At 39.3% G+C, this 22,843-nt stretch overlaps 1 protein-coding gene across 6 annotated transcripts in view; it reads right to left on the bottom strand.

The window, feature by feature from the left end:
• Positions 1 to 22,843, bottom strand: part of NFIA (nuclear factor I A) — a 367,611-nt gene that overhangs the window by 44,546 nt on the left and 300,222 nt on the right. For 5 of the 6 annotated variants that reach the window (XM_087865942.1, XM_087865945.1, XM_045802210.2 and 2 more), the window contains 2 exons: positions 15,239 to 15,417; positions 12,797 to 12,962 (listed from right to left, as the gene is read on the bottom strand). In XM_087865942.1, coding sequence (XP_087722068.1) covers positions 12,797 to 12,962; positions 15,239 to 15,417 — 345 coding nt within the window. The remainder of the gene's footprint in view (positions 1 to 12,796; positions 12,963 to 15,238; positions 15,418 to 22,843) is intronic. The other variant, XM_087865944.1, reaches the window with a different exon arrangement.

Raw genomic sequence — 22,843 nt, 5'->3', positions numbered from 1 at the left:
CCAGTAGTTCACAAAAATCTTGAGAAGAGGCAATTCAGCCAGATGGTTCTGCTCTGCTGGTATTTCTGTTTGTATTAAGGATCCTCACAGGGAAGTAGGGGCTCTAGCTACATCACATGATTTGGGGTAAAATATGCAGAAAGGAAAGTCTAAGACCATGCGTGTGTGCACACAGAGCGAAGGGGATCAGAACAACTTGTAAACTGGAGACACTCTGACCTTGCGTTACCCAAATCGGTGTCATAAGCAGGCACTTTGGACTGTTTCCTGTAGGCAGTCTATTTAAACCGCCTAAAACATTGGTTTTTGTAGTAGCTGTGAAGGATAAGAATAGAGGCTTACTTCAGTTCATTTAAATTTATTTCTGAGGGCTAATCCAATTCTATAACCGTCATTTACTTTTATGTAAATGCTGTGTGTTGTATGATTGATAGAACATATATATTGATCAGAAGCAACGATGCATGTGGTAGGCACAGGTGAAAGTTATATTAAATAGCCGCAGGGAATAAACCCTGGATTCAGCCGGGGTTTACTAAAAAAAGAAACTTCGATCAATATATTGGATTGCTCCCTTTTGAAAGGCTTCTGCAGCCTCTCAAAAGGCAGTGTAACTCTGGAAACCTACTTCTGGGAATTTATCCTCGACCAATACTTAAAGGTACAGATAAAGATTTATGCTCCAAGATGTTCATTACAGCATTGCTTATAAAGAGTTGTGAACAAACCAGAGCCACCTTATAAGCCAATGCTTCATTCATATGTTGGAATATTTTGCAGTCATTAAGCACATTTTAAAATAATAATGACATCATGACATGTTGATAGTATGAAATAAAATCAGTTTATAAAACTGTATATATACACATAGACACATATATGCACACACATGATGATCAATTATGTTTAAAATATGCATAGAAAATGACTGGAAAATAGGCACATAAAATGATTACCTCTGAAGAATGGGATCATAAATGATTTTTAAACAACTTCCAGTAATTTTTAATCTTAAATAAATATAAACAGAATCTGAAAACCCCCAAGTAATACTTTTGTTTTTATAGCAATGCAAGGTAATCAGTAGAAAATGAATTTTAGAACCAGAAAACCCTGGATTGAATCCACTTGATCATAATCTTATTTGAAATGTGATCTTGGCAAGCCAATTAACCTCTTTGAGCTTCTATATATAAAGAGTCCAGCATAATAAATACTATTTACTCCAATATGCATAGCCCTTTAAGGCTCCATCCCTCTGTGAATGTCTAATGGGTTACACTCTCCACAGGAGCAGTCCAGAAAGTAATCCCCAAGAGAGGCTTGGCCAACAAGATGGGAAATCCCCCAAATTCCATTATATGCTATATTTAAACAATTGAAGAAAAATGCCAAATCATCCAATCAGGGACCATTGATTCCAATATCTGATTAAGAGTATTACATTCCAAGGCATCTGCCTTCCAACACTTACAAAAAATAAAACTTAAACCTCTCATGGGTTAATGTTGTGATCGGACTCACAAGTAACGTGTGAATTGGCACAACCTTTCTGAAAAGCAATTTGGTAATGTATATCGAAATGAATATTCACACTGTTGGTACTAGTAATTCCAATTCTAGGAATGTATCCTAATGTAATTATTAAAGCTGAGGACAAAAATGTATTTTCAAAAATGCACTGAAGCATATTTCATAGATTGGGGCAAAAGTTAGTGTCCGATAGAGGCATAGGTACACATTGTTTAAAATCACACTTCCCAATTTTTTATGAAATGGGAAAAGGTGTAAAATACTAATTAAGAAAATGGCATGCAAAATACTATATTCAGCAAGGTCACAATCACCTTATATGTGTTTGTGTACATATACACACAAATACACACACTGATGTGCACTAAGGGAAAAAATAGGCCAAAATGTTAATATAGTAATTGATTACAGAAGAATATAATTTCATTTTTTATGCTTTATATTTTCCAAGTTTCCTACACTGCCATGTATTACTTTGATTGAGAAAATCTTAAAACTCACTTGTTATTTCTGTCATCTTGAAAAAAATAACAAACTGAGGAAAAAACAAGACTTGAATGGATTATGAAACCTGAATGAATGGAATCATCCATTGCCCGTTCTCTTCGTCTTCTTTTTTTTTTTTTTTAAGATTTTATTTATTTATTTGACAGAGAGAGACAGCCAGCGAGAGAGGGAACACAAGCAGGGGGAGTGGAAGAAGAAGAAGCAGGCTCCCAGCAGGGAGCCTGATGTGGGGCTCGATCCCAGGACCCTGGGATCACGCCCTGAGCTGAAGGCAGCCGCCCAATGCCTGAGCCACCCAGGCGCCCTTGCCCGTTCTCTTCTGCCACTCCTTTATAACGTCCATCTCTTACTCTGCTCTTGTTCCTCTACTTTTCATCCAATGCAATGTATGCAAACGTATGTTATTCTTGGAATAATATACAAGTGCTTTATGGAGTATCTTAGGATTTTCAGAGGACAGGTGTACGTACAATATTATATCTCTAAACACCGGATGTGTCCTGGTAGAGTACAAAGCACAGGAGTCCAACAGACCTGAGTTTGAAGCCTGACTCGGTTTCAGCATTCTCTTTTTTAAAAGAGGCCTAACAATTCTAATTTTGCAGATTTCTAATCATAATCAAATGAAATTAAGGTAATGCATACGAACATACCTATCAAAGTGCCTGAGTTTCAATAATCCTTTTTCCTTTGCAAATTTAAACGTAGCAAAATTGGATTGTACACAGAGTAGTAATACTCTGCAGAAAGAATTTATGAAAAATTGTGATTTAAGACAGTATGTGTACATTTGTATTCAATGGGTTCCTAAAGCAGAAATTGGGACCAAATATTGGCTGTGGAAAATGAAAATGCTAACCTTACACTAAGCTCCATGCTATCTGTGAGGGAAAAAGAATATTATTCTCTACCAGAAAGATCACACATTTTTCTGCTATCATATCTGAAGTTTGGGTTAATATAGCTAAAATCTAGATGTATAAAAATTGCCAGCGATTTTATGGGGACCCTCCCCACCACCACCATGAATGAATTTTGGTCACTATAGTGATTAAGGTTCTATAAAGAAGAATTTTTATATCATTAGACAAATATTTTTGAAAATAATTATATTTGCTATAAAAGGGGATTTAAAACTCAGTAATATCTTTCATTCTCAGTGGATAAGGAACCAAAGAGCTAGTCTATAACAAACCAGTTTCTATCTTTCAACACACAAGCAAATGTGTATATACATCCCCCCACTCTGTGGTAGTATTCTATACACACTTCTTAGGACTCTCCTTTGCTGACTTAACATAACTCATATAGACTCGTCTCTTTATTTTTAAACGGTTCCTAATGTATATACTCTTGTTAGATATTTAGGTTATTGCTAATCTTTTATTATAATCAATGAATACTTGATGTGCACCTGCATTTACATATCCAAATGTATTTATTACTTATATGTGAAATTTATATACATAAATATATACAATATTCATATGTATTTATATATATATGAAAAATTAAATTGTCTTCTAAGAGAATGAACCAATTCACAGTCCTCTAACAGTGCAGAAGAGTGCCTTTCACACACTTGCCAAGACTATGCGAGGTACTCTCTGATTTTTGTTGATCTGATAGGTAAAAATACCACCCAAATCTTAATTTATATTGTTTTTATGCTACATGAACGAGACATCTTTAAAATGTTCTCCATTTATCTATGTTTATGCCCCTTTAAAAAAATCTTTCTATTGGTCTTTATATATTAATTTAACCCTCTGTTACATGTATGGCAAATATTTTCCCATTTTCATTTTTGTCTTTTTGACTTTGTTTATGGTGGGTTTTTTTTTCCATGCATAAATTTTTGATACTCTTAGAGTAGAATTTGTCAGTCTTTCCTTTCATGGATTCCAGGTTTGTGTGTGTGTTATTTAGAAAGTTCTTCCTCACTCCAATATTATTTTTAAAAAATTGTCCTGTATTTTTATGTGGTATTTAAAGCTTAACCTTTGTATGCTTCCTTTTTTTCCCCCTCCAGCTGGAATTTATTTTGGTGTAAGGAATCTTTTTTTCTGGACAGTTACTCAGCTGTCCCAATAGACTTCACTGAATAATCCCTTCCCCTCCTCTAATACAAAATGCCACTCTTGTCACATATTAAAATATTGCATGTATATAGGTCTCTTTCCAATTCAGAAGACTATAAAACATTGAAATATAATGGAGAGAGCAGCAGAGCTGGTAGAGAAATTACAACCAATGTGGAAAAAGAAAAACAAAACAACAAAAAATGACAGCAATGTGAAAATAGATCAGCATAAAATGAGTTCCCTGGCACTAAGTGACATCAGACACTAACGTAAGAGTAAGAAAGAACGAGAAGGGAGTTCTTTGGAATTGTTCTCTGTCCTACCTGTGGAATTGGTTGTAAGAGAGGCAAACCACACGAGACTCTTAACTATAGGGAACAAACTGAGGGTTGCTGGAGGGGAAGTGGTTAGGAGGATGGGGTACCTGGGGGATGGACATTAAGGAGGGCACTTGATGATTTAAATGAGCACTGAGTGTTATGCAACTGATGAATCACTAAATTCTACCCCTGAAACTAATACTCCACTATATGTTAACTAAATTAAATTCAAGTAAAAAATTTTTTTAAAAATCTATGCTGTTATAAAATCTCAAAGTATACAGCAAAGAATGAATTTTCATTGACTAATTTTAAAAATGTAAAGAAAAAGAATAATGCAATAGTTCAAGCATCAGTAATGAAAAAGTGTTTTGTGAAAGGAAGCCACTAACTTATTTCTTTTCCCATTCTCTTTTGTAGTTATCCACTGGTTCTTCCGTGAAAGAGGAAACAGAGTCCTTACGTCATCTAAAAATTGTGAAAATGTGACATATCATTCACTGGCTTGCTCTAAATCCAATTATTGATTACAACAATGTGTTATACATTTTAAGGAAAAGTGTTGGTGAAAAGGAGAGGTGTCATTATTCGGATGATAACTCAGAAAATAATTCTTCAAAGCATTCATCAACAGTCCAAGTTCTTGGGAGTCTTGGAGAATAAAGGCAATTTGCCCTTAGCAACATTTCCTATTTTTTGCCTTTTTGCTGTTTTTGTTTCATCTCCCTCCAAATCTTCTGTTCTCTTCCTTTCCCTGACAATAAGAGTTACTCTCAGCAGCAGAAACCAATTCATACTAAAGTACAGATGACCAACTAATGTCATCTTCTGTACTTCTCCCGTAGGGTTTTCACAGCAAAAACACGGAAGCTTTGGGCTAATGCGAAGATACCTATAGGACGCTATGGCCAAGTGTATGCACTATAGGTTCAAGGTGGCTGGGTGTGAATCAAGATCCCACTACATCTGGCTCAGAAGCCTTGAGAAAGTCATCTTAATAGGGTAACAAAAATATTTACTTCATAGAATTACTGGAATTAAAGTAAGATAATACATATAAAAATACTTTTAAAGTACCTGACACATGAGTAAAAGCTCAGTGCTTTGTTGTATTGTTATGAATTTCAGATAAGCAGGCAGTTGTGGCTCTCCAGCAACCAGAAATCATGTCACATTGCTCTGTAATTTGAGGTAGGTGCGTGATAGTACAAAGAGCATGGGAAGGCCTGCATCTGAGTCCCTACCAGGCTTCTACAGGAGTATGATCTTGGGAAAATCATCTGCACTTTCTAATGTCAGCTTCCTTGTCTATAAAATCCTGACCACACAGGACTCTTAGGAAGACAGAACAAGATAATGTATTCACGTAAAGAGTTTTGCTAACTGAAAAGCACTGAACATACATTAATGATTATACTACAAAATTTCCACCCCGATCATAGATTATTGTTATATTCTTAGTTAACAGGTTCATATTCATTCATATAATGAATGCATGTAAGATTCATGGGAGATATAAAAATAAATAATAAAGGAAACTTGTTATTGCATGCTTCTACTTTAATAGAGTTCTAGTTTTAAAAAATCAAAAGTTCATGGCTAAGAAGGCCTGGAGAAGAATGTTTATGAGTCTTTTATGCATTCTTAAATTGAGTTTTTGTGTTCCTAATTAATTAAAAAAAGAAAAGACATGTTTTATCTTCCATCATAATCCAAAAGCATTCTTTCTTTTTGTTATAATTCTAGGCTATGATGCCAATCTGCAATTTCTTTTCTGGAAAAGTCCATTTTTATAGTGTGATCTTGGCACTAACCTATTATATAAAAATTGGATGTTACAATACAATTAAGAAAAAGAATAGTGCATTTTGAATCATCATACCACAAACAGGCCCAAACATAATGAGATATTTCTCCTATTCTTCAGCTGTTATCCTTAGGACTCTGAGGACTATCCACTCAGTGTATTACATGTTTGAAAAGGAGCCCTTCCCAATTAATGCATGATGCACGTGGAAAAACTCAGCAAACTGCACAGAGCTTTCATAAGTAGGATGCTATTATAATTAGTATTACCGGTAAGATACATGTCAAACATAATCTGGTCAAACCAAACTCTGGTCCCCACCCCTCTCCCAGAATGGCTCTTTCTGCAGTTTTCCCATCTCAGTTCATGGTAGCTCCATCCTTACAGTTGCCCAGGTCAAAAACCTAGGACTCACTGTTGATTTCCCTCTCTCTCTCTCTTTTTCTCAACCCATATCTAATGCATCAGCAAATCCTGTCAGCTCCCCCTTTCAAATGATTCTCCCCACCCACACTGCCCCATGTTGGCCGCTGGATTCCTGCAAGCGCGCACCACCTCCCTCCCTGTTGTAGCCTTCTCCGTTGGACTTCCTGGTCCCTAACTTACTAATTTACTTCTACTTTGATTACTGTTTGTCCACAGAAAAGGGGATTGTTTTGTGCCCTTTTGCATCCCTTGTGCCTAAAACAGCAGCTGGCAGGTAGAAAATACTCATTATATTTATTGATTTTAAGAAAAAAAAAACCAAACCAGCCTCTTAACTGGTCTCCCTGCTTTAATTCTTGCCCCTAGCAATGTGTTTTCAACAAAACCTTCAACGTGTTTCTGTTAAAAGCTCAGGAGTTATCACTTCTCTGCTCCCTGGTCTCACTCAGAGTAAATGCCCAAGTCCTTACAATGGCCTGTGAGAGCCTACGTAGTTTGCCCCACTCCCAACTCCCAGTTGCCAGACTCCGTCCACCTTACTTCCGACCTCACCTCCTCCTACTCTACTCATTCTGTTCTCACCACCCTGCCCAGGTGTGCTGGCTGTTCTTCTGCTTGGAAAGCTCTTCTTCTACAGTCTCAGGGCCCACCTTCTCACTTCTGCCAGGTCTTTGTTCAAATTTCCTCTTCTCAGACAGGCCTTCTCTGGCCACCCTACAGACAATCACACCGCCACCTCCACCATTCCCAACCCCTACGTTCTGCTTATGTACAACCATCTTACATCATCCCTGCCTTTTATACTCACTGTTTTGTGCACTGACTTTCTTCCCTCTCTACAATATTCTTCCCTCTCTACAATATGAGCTCCAGAAGATCAGGGAATTGTTAAATTCTCTTCCGTTTCCTGCTGAATCCTAGCACCTAGAACACAACTTGGCACATAGCTTATGGTCAGTTACTATTTATTGAATGAATGAAAGAGGTGATATTTTCTCAGTAGGTATCTAAACCTACAAAGGTAGTTAGCGGGAACAGAATACATGTAGGAGGGCACGTACTGCATGGTGCACTGGGTGTTATATGCAAGTAATGAATCATGGAACTTTACATCAAAAACTAGGGGATGTACTGTATGGTGACTAACATAATATAATAAAAATATTACTAAAAAAAGAATACATCTATTGTGAATTACTCTTACAGGTTATCTCCATTTATCACCGTATCCTAAAGAGACCTGGCATAGTAGTGTATTAATCTCTCTCCAAATAAATCAACAATATAAAAGTTCTCCTTGAGAGAGGGAAGAACTGTTAACTCCATCTCCACTCCCCTGTTGTTGTTTTATGGCACTAGTAAGGATTTTTCCCATTAAAATGTATTTATTTCATAGGTGAATTTTTTCCCAAATCTGCCTTACCCACGTTTTTCTGGCCACAGCTGCAAAGTTGAGTATTTGGTGCCAGAGGCAACTGATTAGGTTAAAAATACATACTCTGCTTTAGGCTGGCATCCATTTGTATTTCATTATAAGATGATATTAAAAATTATGCCTTGGACTCTTAACTGTCTACAGCATAGCACGTCTGTCACCCCAGTTTGTCCTGACAATCTGCCTAACAGAGTGGGTACAGCAGTCAGTGATATTCAGATAAGGGAAGTTGAGGCCCAAAAAAGTTGGTAATATAGGAGATCCTTGGCATGATTTCCTACTTTTATTTTTAAAATCTTATTTCACTGCAAGTCCTCTCAAACCCCAAATAGAAAAGGCTGTCCTAAGTTATACAATTAGTGTTTTTGAAAAAAGCCTCATTTTTGGATGTACTATTGGGATGTTGAACATCTGTACTTAATACCCTGTCATGATGTTTCTTCTTGCTAAAGTTGAGCTCTAATAAACTGGCAAAGATAAACAGGATCCAACCCCCCTGTGGTTTTAATTTCTAAGAAAGCACATAATTTATGAAACAGTATGTTTTGCCCTAAATTTTTACTCAGTGGTAATCTAATTTTAGACATCCCCTCCCCCCACCAGGCTGGTTTCTGGAGAAAAGTTCTACCTTCTTTCTCGGATTTAAAACACCAGAATATTATCCCTACTAAATAGCATAGAAGTCACTCTCTCCAAAATTATCTTTAGCTGAGCCCCCAGGCCTGGACCAAACCCCCTCCCGAGTGCTCCTGTAGAGGCTACGCCTTTGTCCCGGTGTTGTCTCGTGCAAATTACCGTTCACCAGCTGTCTCCCCCCACTGATCCCACACCTCCGTCGAGCAGGCACGAATCCCCTCTGTATCCCAAGCAGCTAACACAGTCCTTGGCACATGACAGGTGCTGTCTGAGGGCCGAATAAGCGAATGGAAGAAGGTAGTCATCACGATGAATGGGAAGAGAGGAGGCCATTTCACTCTGATATTTGTACCCTTCCATATCTTCTCGGTCCTTTTCCCCTGCTCACTGTCTATTCTCTAGACTGTAGAGTTTGGAAGTAGAAACCAGAGGTGACTTGTCCTGCTCTTTTCTGTTAGGAAGACAGGTGCTGGAAGGCACCAGGCAGCCATCTGGCCCTCCACGCTATCAGCTCGAAACGGGAAGGCAGACCCCACTTGGGAAGGCCTGTGTGGTGCAGCACTGCCCGTGCCCGGAGAGGTGTCTGTGTAATTTGGGGTTCGGCATTAGGAAGCCCATTTGCCTACAGTTATAAACTAAATTCTCTGATAGTAGAAGTGATAGTTTGGTTCGCGTGAAAAAAAAAAAAAGTAATAATGGTGTTGTCTTTACATTTTAAAGGGTACTATGGCTTTAATACTTCCTGAAATAATTACAGATGAAGTGATATGATGTCTGGGATTTGCTTCACAATAATGTGGGAAAGGGGAAAGTAGCTGGTAGCCTAGGTGAAACGAGGATGACCATGACCTTGTTATTGTCGAAGCTAGCTAAGGAGTACATGGAGAGTCCTTGTATAATCTGTCTACTTTTGTATATGTTTGAAGTTTCCATAATAAAAGCTTAAAATAAAAAAAATTTTAAAAAGAAGTGATAGTCTGGTCTTCCAATATGATTTTTGCTTGTATTTTATTTACCAATTGGTTCAGAAATCAGGGCATGGAAAAGGATTTTGTGGTGGGGGGAGGTTGGGGTGGTTAAATCTCTTTCCAGTGTGGACCAGTGGGCTTTGAGATTTTTAATTTGAAAGGCTTCTCCTATGCTATAGATCACAGGTCCTGCAGCCTACCACTGTCTTATTAATAAAGGAGAAGATGGTAAGGCAAGATATTGCTGTGAAACAACACATTATTGTGAATTCAGCAGACCCCAAAGAGCCCAGAAACAAGGGCTAGACTTTATGATGATAAAAGCATTTCTATGCCACTAGGAGAACATTTCGTTTTGCCTACATTCCTAGAATCACATGATTCAAAAGTAAGTATCAGGGGCGACTGGGTGGCTCAGTCAGTTAAGCGTCTGCCTTCGGCTCAGGTCGTGATTTCAGGATCCTTGGGTCCAGCCCTGCACCCCGCTCATCACAGAGTCTGCTTCTCCCTCTGCCCTTCCCCCCTGCTTGTGCTAGCTCATAAGTGTTCTCTCTCTCTCTCTCTCTCTCTCTCTCTCTCTCAAATAAAATCTTAAAAAAAAAACACTAAGTATCAAATTACCTGTATCAAACTTCTGGGCCTTTCTCTCCTGATATTCTCCTTTTCCTCAAAATCTTCAAACCCTGTTCTAATGGACATGCAACCACATGAATTGGATGTGCCAGGACCCCCTCCAAACTTCTCCCCATAATGCTGAAGGAATGCTTGAGTCTGGCCATGACAGGATGACAGATATCTTCTCATACAAGGCATCTGATTCAATCCATGGCGTGGAATCTGCAAGTATGGGCCCAAAGGCACCAACCTGATTAGGGGCTGAGTAGCTGTACGTGTCCTACAGACCTATCTCATCATTACCCAAGCCCGGTGACTCTAATAGGTCAGAGTTTTGTCAGATACTAAAATGTTCCAATTTATCGGGTGGTGGTGCTTACCATGGCTGATTTCACACAACCCTGCCAGGCAGGCATCATCACCCACATTCTACGAATGAGGAAACTGACTTGACGAGAAACACAGCTAGTAAGGTGAAAGGTGGGGATCTGAGTCCTTATCTTTCAGTCTTCGATAACTGCACAGGGTATCCCTAGTCTTCCACGGTGCCTCAGAGGGGCCCCATCCCCGTTACTGGAAAATGCACTATGAATGCAGGAGACACTGATAGTGGAGGGGACGATGTGTTTAAATGGGATAGGAAGGGCATTACCACAAGGCTGTTAAAGAACAGCGCATTGTCCTGCACAGATAGGGAGAAGATGAACAGAAAAGGGGTGCATGGAGGCATGTATAGGGCATAAGAATTATGTGACTACCAATCTGTAGGCCGATATCCCCAGTGACCAGATTGAAATAGAATTTGGGGATGGTGATTTCTCTAACTTGTTCGAAGATATTACATTAATACACAATAAGCAGGACGCACCTATGAGCCTCTGTTTCTCAGAAGCTGTTTTTCCAAGCTGAGCTTCCATCTGCAGACCAAGCCTTGTTTGTTTCCTATGTCACTGGACACTCAGGGTTTTCTCCTTTGTTGAAAAGTGTTGAACCGCCTCTTATCAAGAGAAGTAGGTCCCCACAAAATTGCCCCTAGACCCTCAATCTTTTTGTTGTAATACCAGAATCCAAGTACAATGCCACTCACTTCCGCATGTGTTATCAAAATGAATAAATACTAGATAAACCAAAGTTCACCCTCAGAGCCATGTCCATGAGGAACTCCAGACATTTTGGATTTAGTGTCCCCAGGATTAAATCCAATGAACACACTGTCAACAGAGGCTTATTTTTCCTCTTTGGCTCTTTCCCTTCTGCACCCAATACCATCATGTCCCCTAAACTGAAAGTAAGGAAACGAAGAGGTCTAGAATCATCCTTCATTATAGTCATTGAAATGACTGTACAATCCCAAAGCCTATGTCTACAAAATATCTCTTCTCGTGCTCTCCTCCATTCAACTTCTGTAATTGCTGTTCAAGTTCTTGATCTTAACACTTCTTCCCTGGTTTACTCCAATCTTTTCCTCAGATTTCTTGCCTCCAGTCTCACTTTTGAAGAACTCCTTGGAGACCTGCTCTCCTTAGGATTACTGCCACAGTTCCCAACCTTCCCTACACTTTGATCCCTCAGTAAAGCTCCAGGGAGGTGCTTCTCACACCCTCTGTCAAGGTTAGGTCATCCATCCATCACCTCAGAACTCTGCCTCTGGCCATCACTCTTTTTGACATCGTTCCAGGTACTAATAAAAGTCAAATTTGTGTGTTTGAGCTATTTCTATTCCCTTGTCATCTCTGAAATATCGGGAACTATCCTTCTAATTCTGCAAGTCATCATTCCTATCATCTAAAAAAGTTTGGAAATCTCCTATCGTCTGATCACATGTTCCCATACTATTCAGAGAAGAGCCACGAGTTCTTTTCTCTTTCCATCCAATTATACTTTCTATCTCCTCCCCCCACCACACCTGGCCATGCGACTACCATGGTTACCACCTCCGATCTTCTGCCAGACTCTTACTCTTGGTGAGTTACTTTGATTTAAACTTCTTCTTTTTTTTCTTTTTTTAACCTATTTGATGTATGAGGTGCACAGCCTTTACAGCTCACCAAGTGCATTTCTCTTGGACTGTCAGTTACAGCAGGGCTAGACAAAAGTAAAAGGAACTTGTTGCTAATAGCAATTCATGCAAGTAGATGCTGTTTGATAATCATGAGGACAGCATTTAAAGCCACTCAAATAATCCACACAATTTCATAGTCATATCTTGATTTCAGTCTGGGGCAGGGAGTCCCACCACTTCATCCACCCAAACACCCAGTCCTTTCCACATCTGGTGTAGCTGATGGTACCCAAGAGTGATATTCACTGCGATCTGGTCTTGGCTCTGCAAACTCATGCTACAGCACCCTCACTGGGGATCTGGGCCTCTCGCTGGAGCCTACGCAGTTAGGGACCAGACTTAAATGAGGATTCAAGTCAACAGAGCTTGGTAAGTGACCGGCGCCTGTGTCAGCCATACTTACTTGGCGAGGTGGGGGAGGCCGCACCTCCTTCTGTTGATGTGGTTGGAGGCTTTGTGTCTGGTACCGGCAGAGGCACAGGCCTGGCCATCGGTGGTGGCGGCGGCGGTGGCAACATTGGGGTGGGAAGGAATGGGTTGTGCACTTTGCCTTGGCTACTCCCGTTGGGCTGTGAGGGTGGGAGCACAACAAAACATGCAGAAGGAAAAGAAGAAACAGATAGCAACCATTAGCTGCTTCTAAAAACAGAAGACGCATTAGTTATCCCTTATGTAAAATTACGAAGTATTCTAGCTGCTTGAATTCTTTCTTCAGAGCATAGAGATAAAAAAACTGTTGGGTTGTTCTGAAGGCATTTCACAAAAGCGTCCCATTAGGCACACATGCTCAATGTATCCTAAACTTATCTCTTGAATTACTTTGACCTTCTCTACATCCTGCTTCCCTAAAACGACCTGCCAAATTTGCTTGGCATGTTTCACTTCCGAATTAACTGCTACCTTCATCATCGTTCTCATGATTATTATTTATTTGATATATAGGTTGTGGAATGATTCCATAGTGTTACTTATACAGATATAATGAAGTTTCCCAAATACGCATTTGAAATTAAAAATAATATTTTATTTTCACCCCTCAAAGTTGATATTATATAACATTTAATAAATATGTTAAGTGAACATAAAAAATTTCTTTCACATATTGTATAACATCAGGCACAGAAACTTTAGAATTGAGCTGTCAAAATTCTGCTAGGGAAAAATATCACTTCTAATTTTGATTTAAATTATATAAGCATATGCCATAACAGTCATATTTATTTGGCTGCCTGATGTTAGAACAACCAAATAACAGCTCTTTGACAAAAGAAAGTTCCCCTCTGAAGAAAGCAATAAAACCCATTTTATTTTCAAGTTTTTCAAAACAGTCCCATGAAGAGACCTGCCTTAAACCCTATAAAATTTGGATCAAAATGCAAAACCGGGAGTTTGACAGTTATATGGGATAATGTCAGGACTATTTTTAAAAAAGTTAGAGATTTAAAAGTCAGATGCTTGATGCTGGGGATCACTTCAGATCTTTCATGGTCTCTCCCATGTGGCCTTTCTGACTCCAGACTTTAGTGACACTGTATGCGACCAATAATCACAGCTGGTATTTAGGCTGTCGTCCCGAATCAAAATTCAGGTGAAGGAGAACCAGTTGTCCCAGGCTTTCAAGTTTAAGCTTAATAATTCTGCAGAGGCAGCCTCAGACAGCCCCTGATCCACATTCTCCCATCTATTTAGTGTTGTTCCTCAAAGACTATCTCGTCTGACAATCAGAATGCTGTGCTTTCTTACCAGCAAACCCGCCCGCGTGTTATTTCTGAGTGGGCTAAAAGTCCATAAGTGAATGCTTTAGAATAAGCCAAGCAAATGAATACACAAGCAAAAAGAAAAAAGGCCCCATATTGATTTGTTGTCTAGACAGAAATGTATCTGCTAACACATCACCAGACATTAGTCAAAGCTGCCTGTTCTGTCTCAGATATGCAGAATCAGGTATTTCTGCAAGGGAAGAGAAATCAGGGACAGGGCCGTGTGATATAATATTCTAAATTAGGCAGTCATAGTGACAGCTGATCTGTGGCTTCGCGTGGAGCTATTAGGAGAAAAGGAAGATCACATTTGGCTTTATGCTGGTCGTTATTTACTACTCATTATTATAATTAGTGGCCTTGGGATAATGCTATCCAGCTGTAAAGACTGGGTTCGACTTTGAAATAAAATTTGTGATTTTTAAAAATCACTTTTACATTTGGAATATTGTCTCAAGTTGTGATTATTTGGTTTACTAGAGAAAAAACGAAAACATTCATTTGAAGCTGTTGAATACTGTTTAGCTTTATACGAAGATAAGTGGGAAAGATAACTACTTGCAGAAATAACAAACCATAATAAACTGTACTTCTAGCATCTTGAGTTCAAGTACTGGTCAACTTGATCTAAAGTGTTAGAAGACTGTATTTTTAAAAAATATCAACTTCGTTGATCTAAAACATCTGTGCCCCCCTCATCCCCCTACCCCTCCCTACCACCCCAAATCATTATTTAAAATTATTTGGTCTTTCTATTTTGTTAACTGCGTGAGCCCGAGGGTTCGTGTGCATGAGGTGGAATTATCAGCCCACAGACTTTAGAAGGTTATATGGTTCACCCTTGAGATGATTTATATCCATAAACTTGACAGTTGCGAACTTAACACAAACACTTTTTAAACCCTGGCCAATCACTCTTAGAGCAAGTTAACTTTCCCACAATCTAGAATAAATATGACATTTGCCTGCAGTCCGTCAGCACAACATTAGAGCACCGTGTCACATGGTCAGAAGGTCTCCCCTTGTTATTTTTACATTCGGTTAATATTTCTAAAGAAATCGGAAAAAAAAAGAGGTCTCCTTACATTGAGGAACCCCACCTGTCCAGCCTGCTGACCAGCATCAGGGCAGACAAGTTGGACAAACTCTTTCAGCGTCTCCTGAGGGTGATAGCGGATGGCTGGGTGAGAGAAATAAGGCCCGGGCTGCTGGATGATGGGCGATGTCGGGAAATGAAGAGTCGACGGTGTTGCGTGCGGGCTTGCTGTAGGAAAAGAAAACGTCAGAGCATGAAGAGAAAGGCCCGCTTTGCCACAGCGTCTGAGCCCGATTCAAACTCCTTCTTCCTTTCTTTCCTGACCCAACTCACAGCGCTGTTCACGTGGCTGCATTTAACACTGGATAGGTCTGACAGATTTTCTTCCTTAAGGCTCTAAGACAAACATGGAGGTTAGATTAGGGTAGGGTTTCAGGCTGCCTTTCCATTTTCAGTGGACATGAGTTATAAAGGCATTAATAATCCTTGGTGAAGCTGAAGATTATTCATTACCTTAAGAGCCTTTTTAATGAAGCAAGCAATAAAAAATGTATTTGGTAGATTAGACCTGATTTAACTGACATTACATATGACAAATTCTAGTTTGCACATATGGATCCTCTTTCATGCTGAGCTAACCCATAGACAATAATTCATTGTTAAAGCTCTTATACCCCTTTCAAGGAAATTTCTAGGGACTAATACAGGATGAAATTTTTTTGAAGTATGTAGTAAATGAACACTTAATGAACCTGTGCAATTTGGGTGCCTCACTTTACATGGAAGGTTTACGTAGCCTTTTTTTTTTTTTTTTTTTTTTTTGGCCATTTCAAAGCCAAACTCAGAAATGCATAAATGTTAGAGCAGGGGAACCCACAGTCTGAGTAGGCAGTGACCCCTGCTCAACTATGGGCCTTCTGCCCATAAAAATTGATAAAAGAAACTCAGACAACTATTACTCCTTTTTATTTGAGCCCTGCTAAATTTTATTTGTACAAGAAGATTACATTAGATTAAAAAACTTATGTGAGCCACTTGATAATGTTTCTGAGAGAACTTTTGCCCTTGAATTGGAAGGGTGGTTGATAAAATCTGCTGGAGAAGAGCAGCATATGGGAAGGGTTGGGAATACTCAAAACGAGCAATGCCAAGATAGCAGCTCTCACTTCTCAATGAGGGCCGGAGAAACAGCTCTCTAATAAAACCAGGTGAGAATATTTATCTTGCCTTACTCTTTGCAGTTGAGTCTTCAAACTCAGGGAATCCCTGCAAAGACCAAACAAAGGAATGGCCCAGTTTTCAGAGAGTAAGACTTTCCTAATACCGAGAGTGACTCATAAAACCATAGAGCAAACTAAGCAAGAGAGGCCACGCTTTCTACCACTACCCCATAAGCATGGCTGAGGACTGTACAAATAATACATCCCCACTGATCACTGAGCACGGGTTCTTTGTTCCCTGCTGCGATGTCTTTAGTATTGAGGCACTGACTAATAATTGAAATGGCTAGGACTCTGAGGTTCAGAACAGCATCTGTAGATTTTAAAGAGTGAAAATGTGGGTTTGGCGTGGAAGCGATAATCTAGTCCATGTCTTGCAGATGATCTGATGGGATCCCTTCATTCACACAACCTTTAATCTATCCAATACACATCGATGGGCTTCTACTCTGGGCATGGGATACAACAGTGGGTCAACACAGACAACATTTTATCTTCAATCATACAATTGAGGGCATCTTGAACACAGCCTATTGGAACCAGAATTCTCGTCATCTTCCATCCTTTATACTTGCTCTTCTTCCAATCTTTCCCAACTTAGAAAATTGCTTTTCCATCTATTTAATTGTTCACTGTCATATCCCCAGAACAGTGTTTGGTACTCGATAAATATTAGTTGAATGTACAATGATCGATTGAATAGAAGAGTGGTACAGAAACCAAGAAGCATACAGATAGATTTAAAACTTTGGTTTTTTTCCACCTGGCACAAAGCCAGAGCGTTTAGGGATCTGTTACTGTCTCTGAGTTAAAACCCACAAACTAAGAAGTTAAATGGCTCTGGTCATCTCTTACTTTGCAAATTGTGCTTTAAAGGACCAAAGGAGTTTAGTTCATCTAATATGGTATGGTTGGGTTTGCGGGTAGCAAGAAAATTTGACCCCACACCCTGCATTTGACCAAATAGTTTCTAGTCAGGGATGGAATGTGGCATTTCCCAAACAAGGCTGGGAATGTGTACGAAGCCTAACAAAATGATACACTCAACTTCTGCACCATGTCCAACACCAAGGTGGGAACTCCACTGTCAAGAGTTCCCAGCAAGCAGACCTTAATGATGAAGTGACAGTGCTTCAGGTGCTCCATGGAAAGTGATAAATGATTGTTCGGTTATGAAAAATTGTGGTGGCCAACAGAGAAAGCTGCCCAAGGAAAAATATTCACTTGAGTAAAGATCGGGCGGATAAAAGCTAAAGAAAGTTGATAGAGGGAATAATTCAACGGATCTTGGAATCCCTCCTTTAATTGCTCAGAAACATCCTAGCCCCCTTTGTTGTTACTGTTTAATATGTAAAAGAACACCATTAGCAACTTAAATTTAGACCTTAGTTTCTTTATTATATTTTACTGAAACAATTCACCTTTTCCATGTGGCACAGAGTTTAACACAAACCTAAGAGCACATGGTACTATACGAAATTAATTCTGCAATGACTGACTTCTAAGGACCAATTAATTCATAATTAGCACCAGGAAATCATTTAGCTTGTAGTTTCAAATTAGGCCATTGCTGAGCCTGCATTTTAAAGGGTTATCCCTCACAACCCTTACTTTCTCATGCCTTGGACTTTCTGGTTCAGCCATGAGTTCATTGTGGAACTGGGTATATAAATCATTCAAGATCCTGAGCTTTAATTTCTTCAAACAGAAAATAGTTGGTGTTACAGACATTACATAGTCCTGTTAAATATTACTAAACACATGCTATTTCTCTGGACAAACTGCTAGTATTACTCTTTCACTGGACGAGACCCACGTTTTTCCGTTCTCTAAAGCTCAGGCTTTGGCAACATCTAAAGCTGGATTTTCTTCTTTCCTATTTCTTGTTTTCTCTCTTTTATCTTGAATGAGATGTTTTCAGCGTGCCCAAGTTTTTTGTCGAAGTAGTCCCAAATCATTTTAGAAAGTGTTGGCGGGGTTAAATCCATCACTCACTCAACCTGTAAAATTCATTGCACGTACGTCAGGACCTTCAGATCAGGGGCCCCATAGAAAAGAAACTACCATTTGAGAATTCTACCATCACGAATCTGGCGTGGTGCTAATGCAATGCACAAAGAATGGTCTCAGTCCAAATTTTTGACAGAGAAAAACATCTCTTATGGATGTGTGTGTGTGTGAGTAGTTGACACAATAAAAAATTATAGCACATTATGTAAATGCATATTTAGATCCTTTAAAATGTGCATTATTTACTTGAGAGTCAATAAAGGCTTTTCTCAAGTGGTTACAGTTTATTGCAGTGCATCCATCTGTATCCTTGTTGATGTTAATACAATTTTGTGTATTAAAAGGCACTACAAAATTGGCTGCTTCGGGGGCCTAATACTCTTAGTACCCTAGGCCAGGAGCAGCACAGAGTGTCAGAAACACTCCGCTCTGGATGGATCTCACTACCAGCTTAAACTTTCACCAGAGGCCAGACTTATTTAAAACAACTGCTGGGCTTTTCACAAACACTACAAATAAGAAGGAAGGAAATTTGATCGGGTTTCTCTGGCTAGCACAGCACTGCCTACACATTCTGAGCAAAGTAGCCACAATTCAAGAAACAGGGAGCCAGAATTTCCCAAAGGGTGTAGAGCTCAGTTATTTATTACAAAATGATCATATTACTGGATACTTAAAAAGAAGAAAGCAGGTCAGGCAGGTTGGTTTACTTGTTTGTACTCCACCCCCACCCCCAACACTCACCCCGCTTCTTTAAAAAGATTCTCTCAGTTTTAGTTTGAAAGAGAAAAAGCTAAAAATTCAACACTATATATATATATATATATATATATATATATATATATATATATATATATATATAAACTTAAAAATGCTTTCTCCTTTAAAGCAAAATGAGGACTAGGGAAGGAGAAGGTCAAGGTCATTACTGTATTATTGTGTGTTTGGGGAGACTTATCTGATCCAAGTGACTCTTGGTCTGAGTCCTCCATGGGGAGGAGGCCTTATAGACATATATTCTAGCTCAAAAAAGATGGTATCGGGAGGCATAGCCAGATAGGTTTCGAAACTCATACTTCATTCTTTTATAAATCTTGGGAAAGAAAAAGAGAGAGGAAAGTAATCCCTCCTTACCATTTTTAGCAGTTTTGCCCTAACTCAACCTCCCAGAATTCTAATAACCTTCCCTCATTTTTCCTCAAACCAAAATTTATGGGTTGAAATATGTTCTTGTATTTAACCTGACATTGCCTTAATTGCTTTATTCCTTGTCCGCGAACCATCACAGATTCTCAGAGACTGGACAGAGACTTGGATTCTTTTCATGTTAGCGTCGGCTTTCTGGCAATCCTAGAGTCTCCTGTATGGGAGGCTCCAAATAAAAGCCGTCAAGAGTGCAGTGCAAATAAGAAAACCTAATCCCCCTTCAGGTGCAGTGTGCTCCTAAGACAGCGTGACACACAGCCGTCTTCCCTCACAGGAAGACTGATCATTCCCAAGCCTTGGCATTTGTAAAACTTCAGTCTTACCATTAATCAACCCTAAGTCAGTGGCAACAGGTGAGACTCCAAACTGTATCTGTTTTTAGCACCATTACCAGAAAAAGCCACTCCTCTCTTCAGCAGTAAGATGTTCTTTAGACAAAAATAACCATTTCCATAGAGCAATGGGTGCCATTAAGAACTCCCGACTACTCATATTTAGAAGTAAAGGTTTTAATAACACAGAACTCTAAAAGGAGAAGAAAGTGGAAGAAAAAAACTGTACTAAGGAAAAAAAAAAAGCCTTCCACAAAAGGCAAATGGAATTTGAATTATTTGGGTTGTTGACTACTATGTACTCGGCTTCTTCAGAAATTCAAAACCACCGTATATGACACCACGGTAGCTTACCTAAAGCTGAGAAATCTAGCTTAATGGTCCATAGCGATAATTTATAAATCATACGTGAGTCAGACCTGCCACTTATCGAAGCCCAGGAGTTTGGAATTATGGAAATTTATTTTAACAGAGACACAAGGAAAGGGGAATTGGCAGTGGTTTTTAAACCTTGAGGAGGGGGAGCCTTTTCTAAATAACCAACCTTTGACTTGAGGCAAGCCAAGGTTTTCAAAACATACAGCACCTGTCTTCAACATCACCGAGATGCACGTGAAAGACCCGGATGTCATATGAGAGAAACATATCTGACATTGCATGGTACCTGGTAAGGCACTTAGTAGTTTTATATCACTGCTACCGAAGTAACTTTTAGCTACACTACATTTCCAAGACGGTTGGTATATTCTATTCCATTTGAATTAAGGGGATCCTCAGGTTGGAGATCAAAGTCCAATGTCTTCTGGAAAAACAGACAAAAAGGGGAGAGGGGGGAGGCAAGGTCTTTTAAAATTTTTATTTAGATCAATTTTAGCTACTGAAAGGCTCTTCTGGCGCTGAGGCCCTGGCTTAGAATCTAGACCCAGGTTGGCAAACATTTTCTATAAGGGCCAGAGAGCAAGGAGTTTAGGCTTTGCAGGTTGCACGGTCTCTGCAGCAATTATTCGACTCTGCTGCTATGGGGCGGAAGCAGCCACAGATATTACACAAACTAATGAGTGTGGCCATGTTCCGATAACATTTTATTTTCAAAAACAGGCAGAGGACTGGATTTGACTTGTGGGCCATAGATCACTGGCCCCTGGTGGAGACCCACATAATTCCTGTTCACCCTCCAGACACCTGCCATGAGTTGAGCACCTGATAATCCTTGCTCCTTCCACCTCTTCCCTACTAAACCCCATCCTTGTCCTGGTCCGTCTTTCTCCTGAAACCTCACCTTTTGGAAGCTTTCAGAGCAATCTGCTTGCTTTCTATATTTCCACTAACTATCCATTGTTGCTCTGTTTTCTCTTTGTACCTTTGGACTACCTTCACCCACTCCTCCTCCCACCCGCCATTACTGCTCTTTGATTGTCCCTCTTCACCATTATTTAACCTGCTTTGGTCTGTGCTGGTTTCCCACACCTGTGTGTGTATAATTTCAAGTTAAACATATGAATCCAAAAAAGTAGAAGTATAATATGAGGACTGTGGGCTTTAGAGTCTGATAGGTATAGATTTAAATTCTAGGTCTTTCACTTACCAGCTATGCTGTTAAGTTTCTGAGCTTCTCTATGACTCAGTTTTGCCATCTGTACAGTGGAGCTAATAATACTTCATAGATTTGTTGTTGGGATCCAATGAAACTATATAAGACACAGGGTGTAGTTCCTGACTATGTGGGTAAGTGATCCATAAATAACTTTTTTTTTATTGGTAATACTATCAAAAGTAAGGATGAGGATGCGAGATGAATAAGTTGAAATTAGTTCTTATTTGCTAACACCTGTTTGGATTATAGAATACACAAGGGGAAAGGAATATTAAGTAAGAGTATGAGGGACCTGCTACTTATCTGTCACTTGGACAAATAAATACATAAATATTGATGAAAGAGTAGGTACTATCAGTATGGACATGACAAGAGGGTCTTGGAAAAAAATCCCTTAACAACAAAATGCAAAACAAAGCAACAGGAACAACAACTATGATCTAATGGTCATAGATACAATGACCTATAAAGATTGTTTTTGACCAAATATACTTTGAACCTGTACCTTTGCTTAAATCTCTAACTCTGACAATCTAGAAACTTAGAACTAGGGGGCTGTCTCCCTCTAGACTCTTTTTTTCACTTAGATCTACGGTCCTTGAGCGTCCATACTGACCTCCCCCTTTACCATAGACCCCTGCTACCCAGGCATGCTTCCAACCTAACCAGAATCTGTGCATGTCTTCTCCTGGCCCTCCTCCCCCAAACCCAGATATGATATGATTTCTATCATTCCCTTGAAAGGCCCACCATGTCAGTTTTTGGGAGTTGCTTATCGGAGCTCTAATACATGTTAGTGCTAAAAGAAAAAAAAAAGTTTTTTAAGAAGATCTGGAGTACTTTCAAGGAAAATTCTCTAATTATTATTATTATTTTAATTTCTAACTAGATTAAGGGACTCTTAGTTATGTTTCTGCCACTACTTGGCTTATAAATACAGGTGACTTCTTTCTCTTCTAGTTCTCTCCTCTGCAAAATGTAGTTTGTACTCAATCGTTGGTGCTCCCCTAGCTTTGCATTCCAGCGGAACTCTGTCTCTGGGATTACAGGTACAAATACTCAGTACAACTGATCCATAGTAATAACACTGAAATCTAAAATATCTGAAACAAGGGAGCATGTGCCCTTTAAAAGAAATTATTTTTTAAATGTTTCAGAGATATTAAGTTATAGAGTATTTCTGGACACAGTCTCTAAGACATCCTGGCTTTGGGAAGGCTGTAATTTTTAGAGTTTTAAAATCCCTGAGTGTGCTTGTTCAAGCTCTGTAAGATAGAGCTTTCTGCCTTCAG

Source organism: Ursus americanus, chromosome 12 (assembly GCF_024610735.1).
Source record: "Ursus americanus isolate L20-20 chromosome 12, mUrsAme1.1.p, whole genome shotgun sequence".
In the NCBI taxonomy this organism is placed as follows: domain Eukaryota; kingdom Metazoa; phylum Chordata; class Mammalia; order Carnivora; family Ursidae; genus Ursus; species Ursus americanus.
This window is presented reverse-complemented; position numbering and strand designations above follow the sequence as displayed.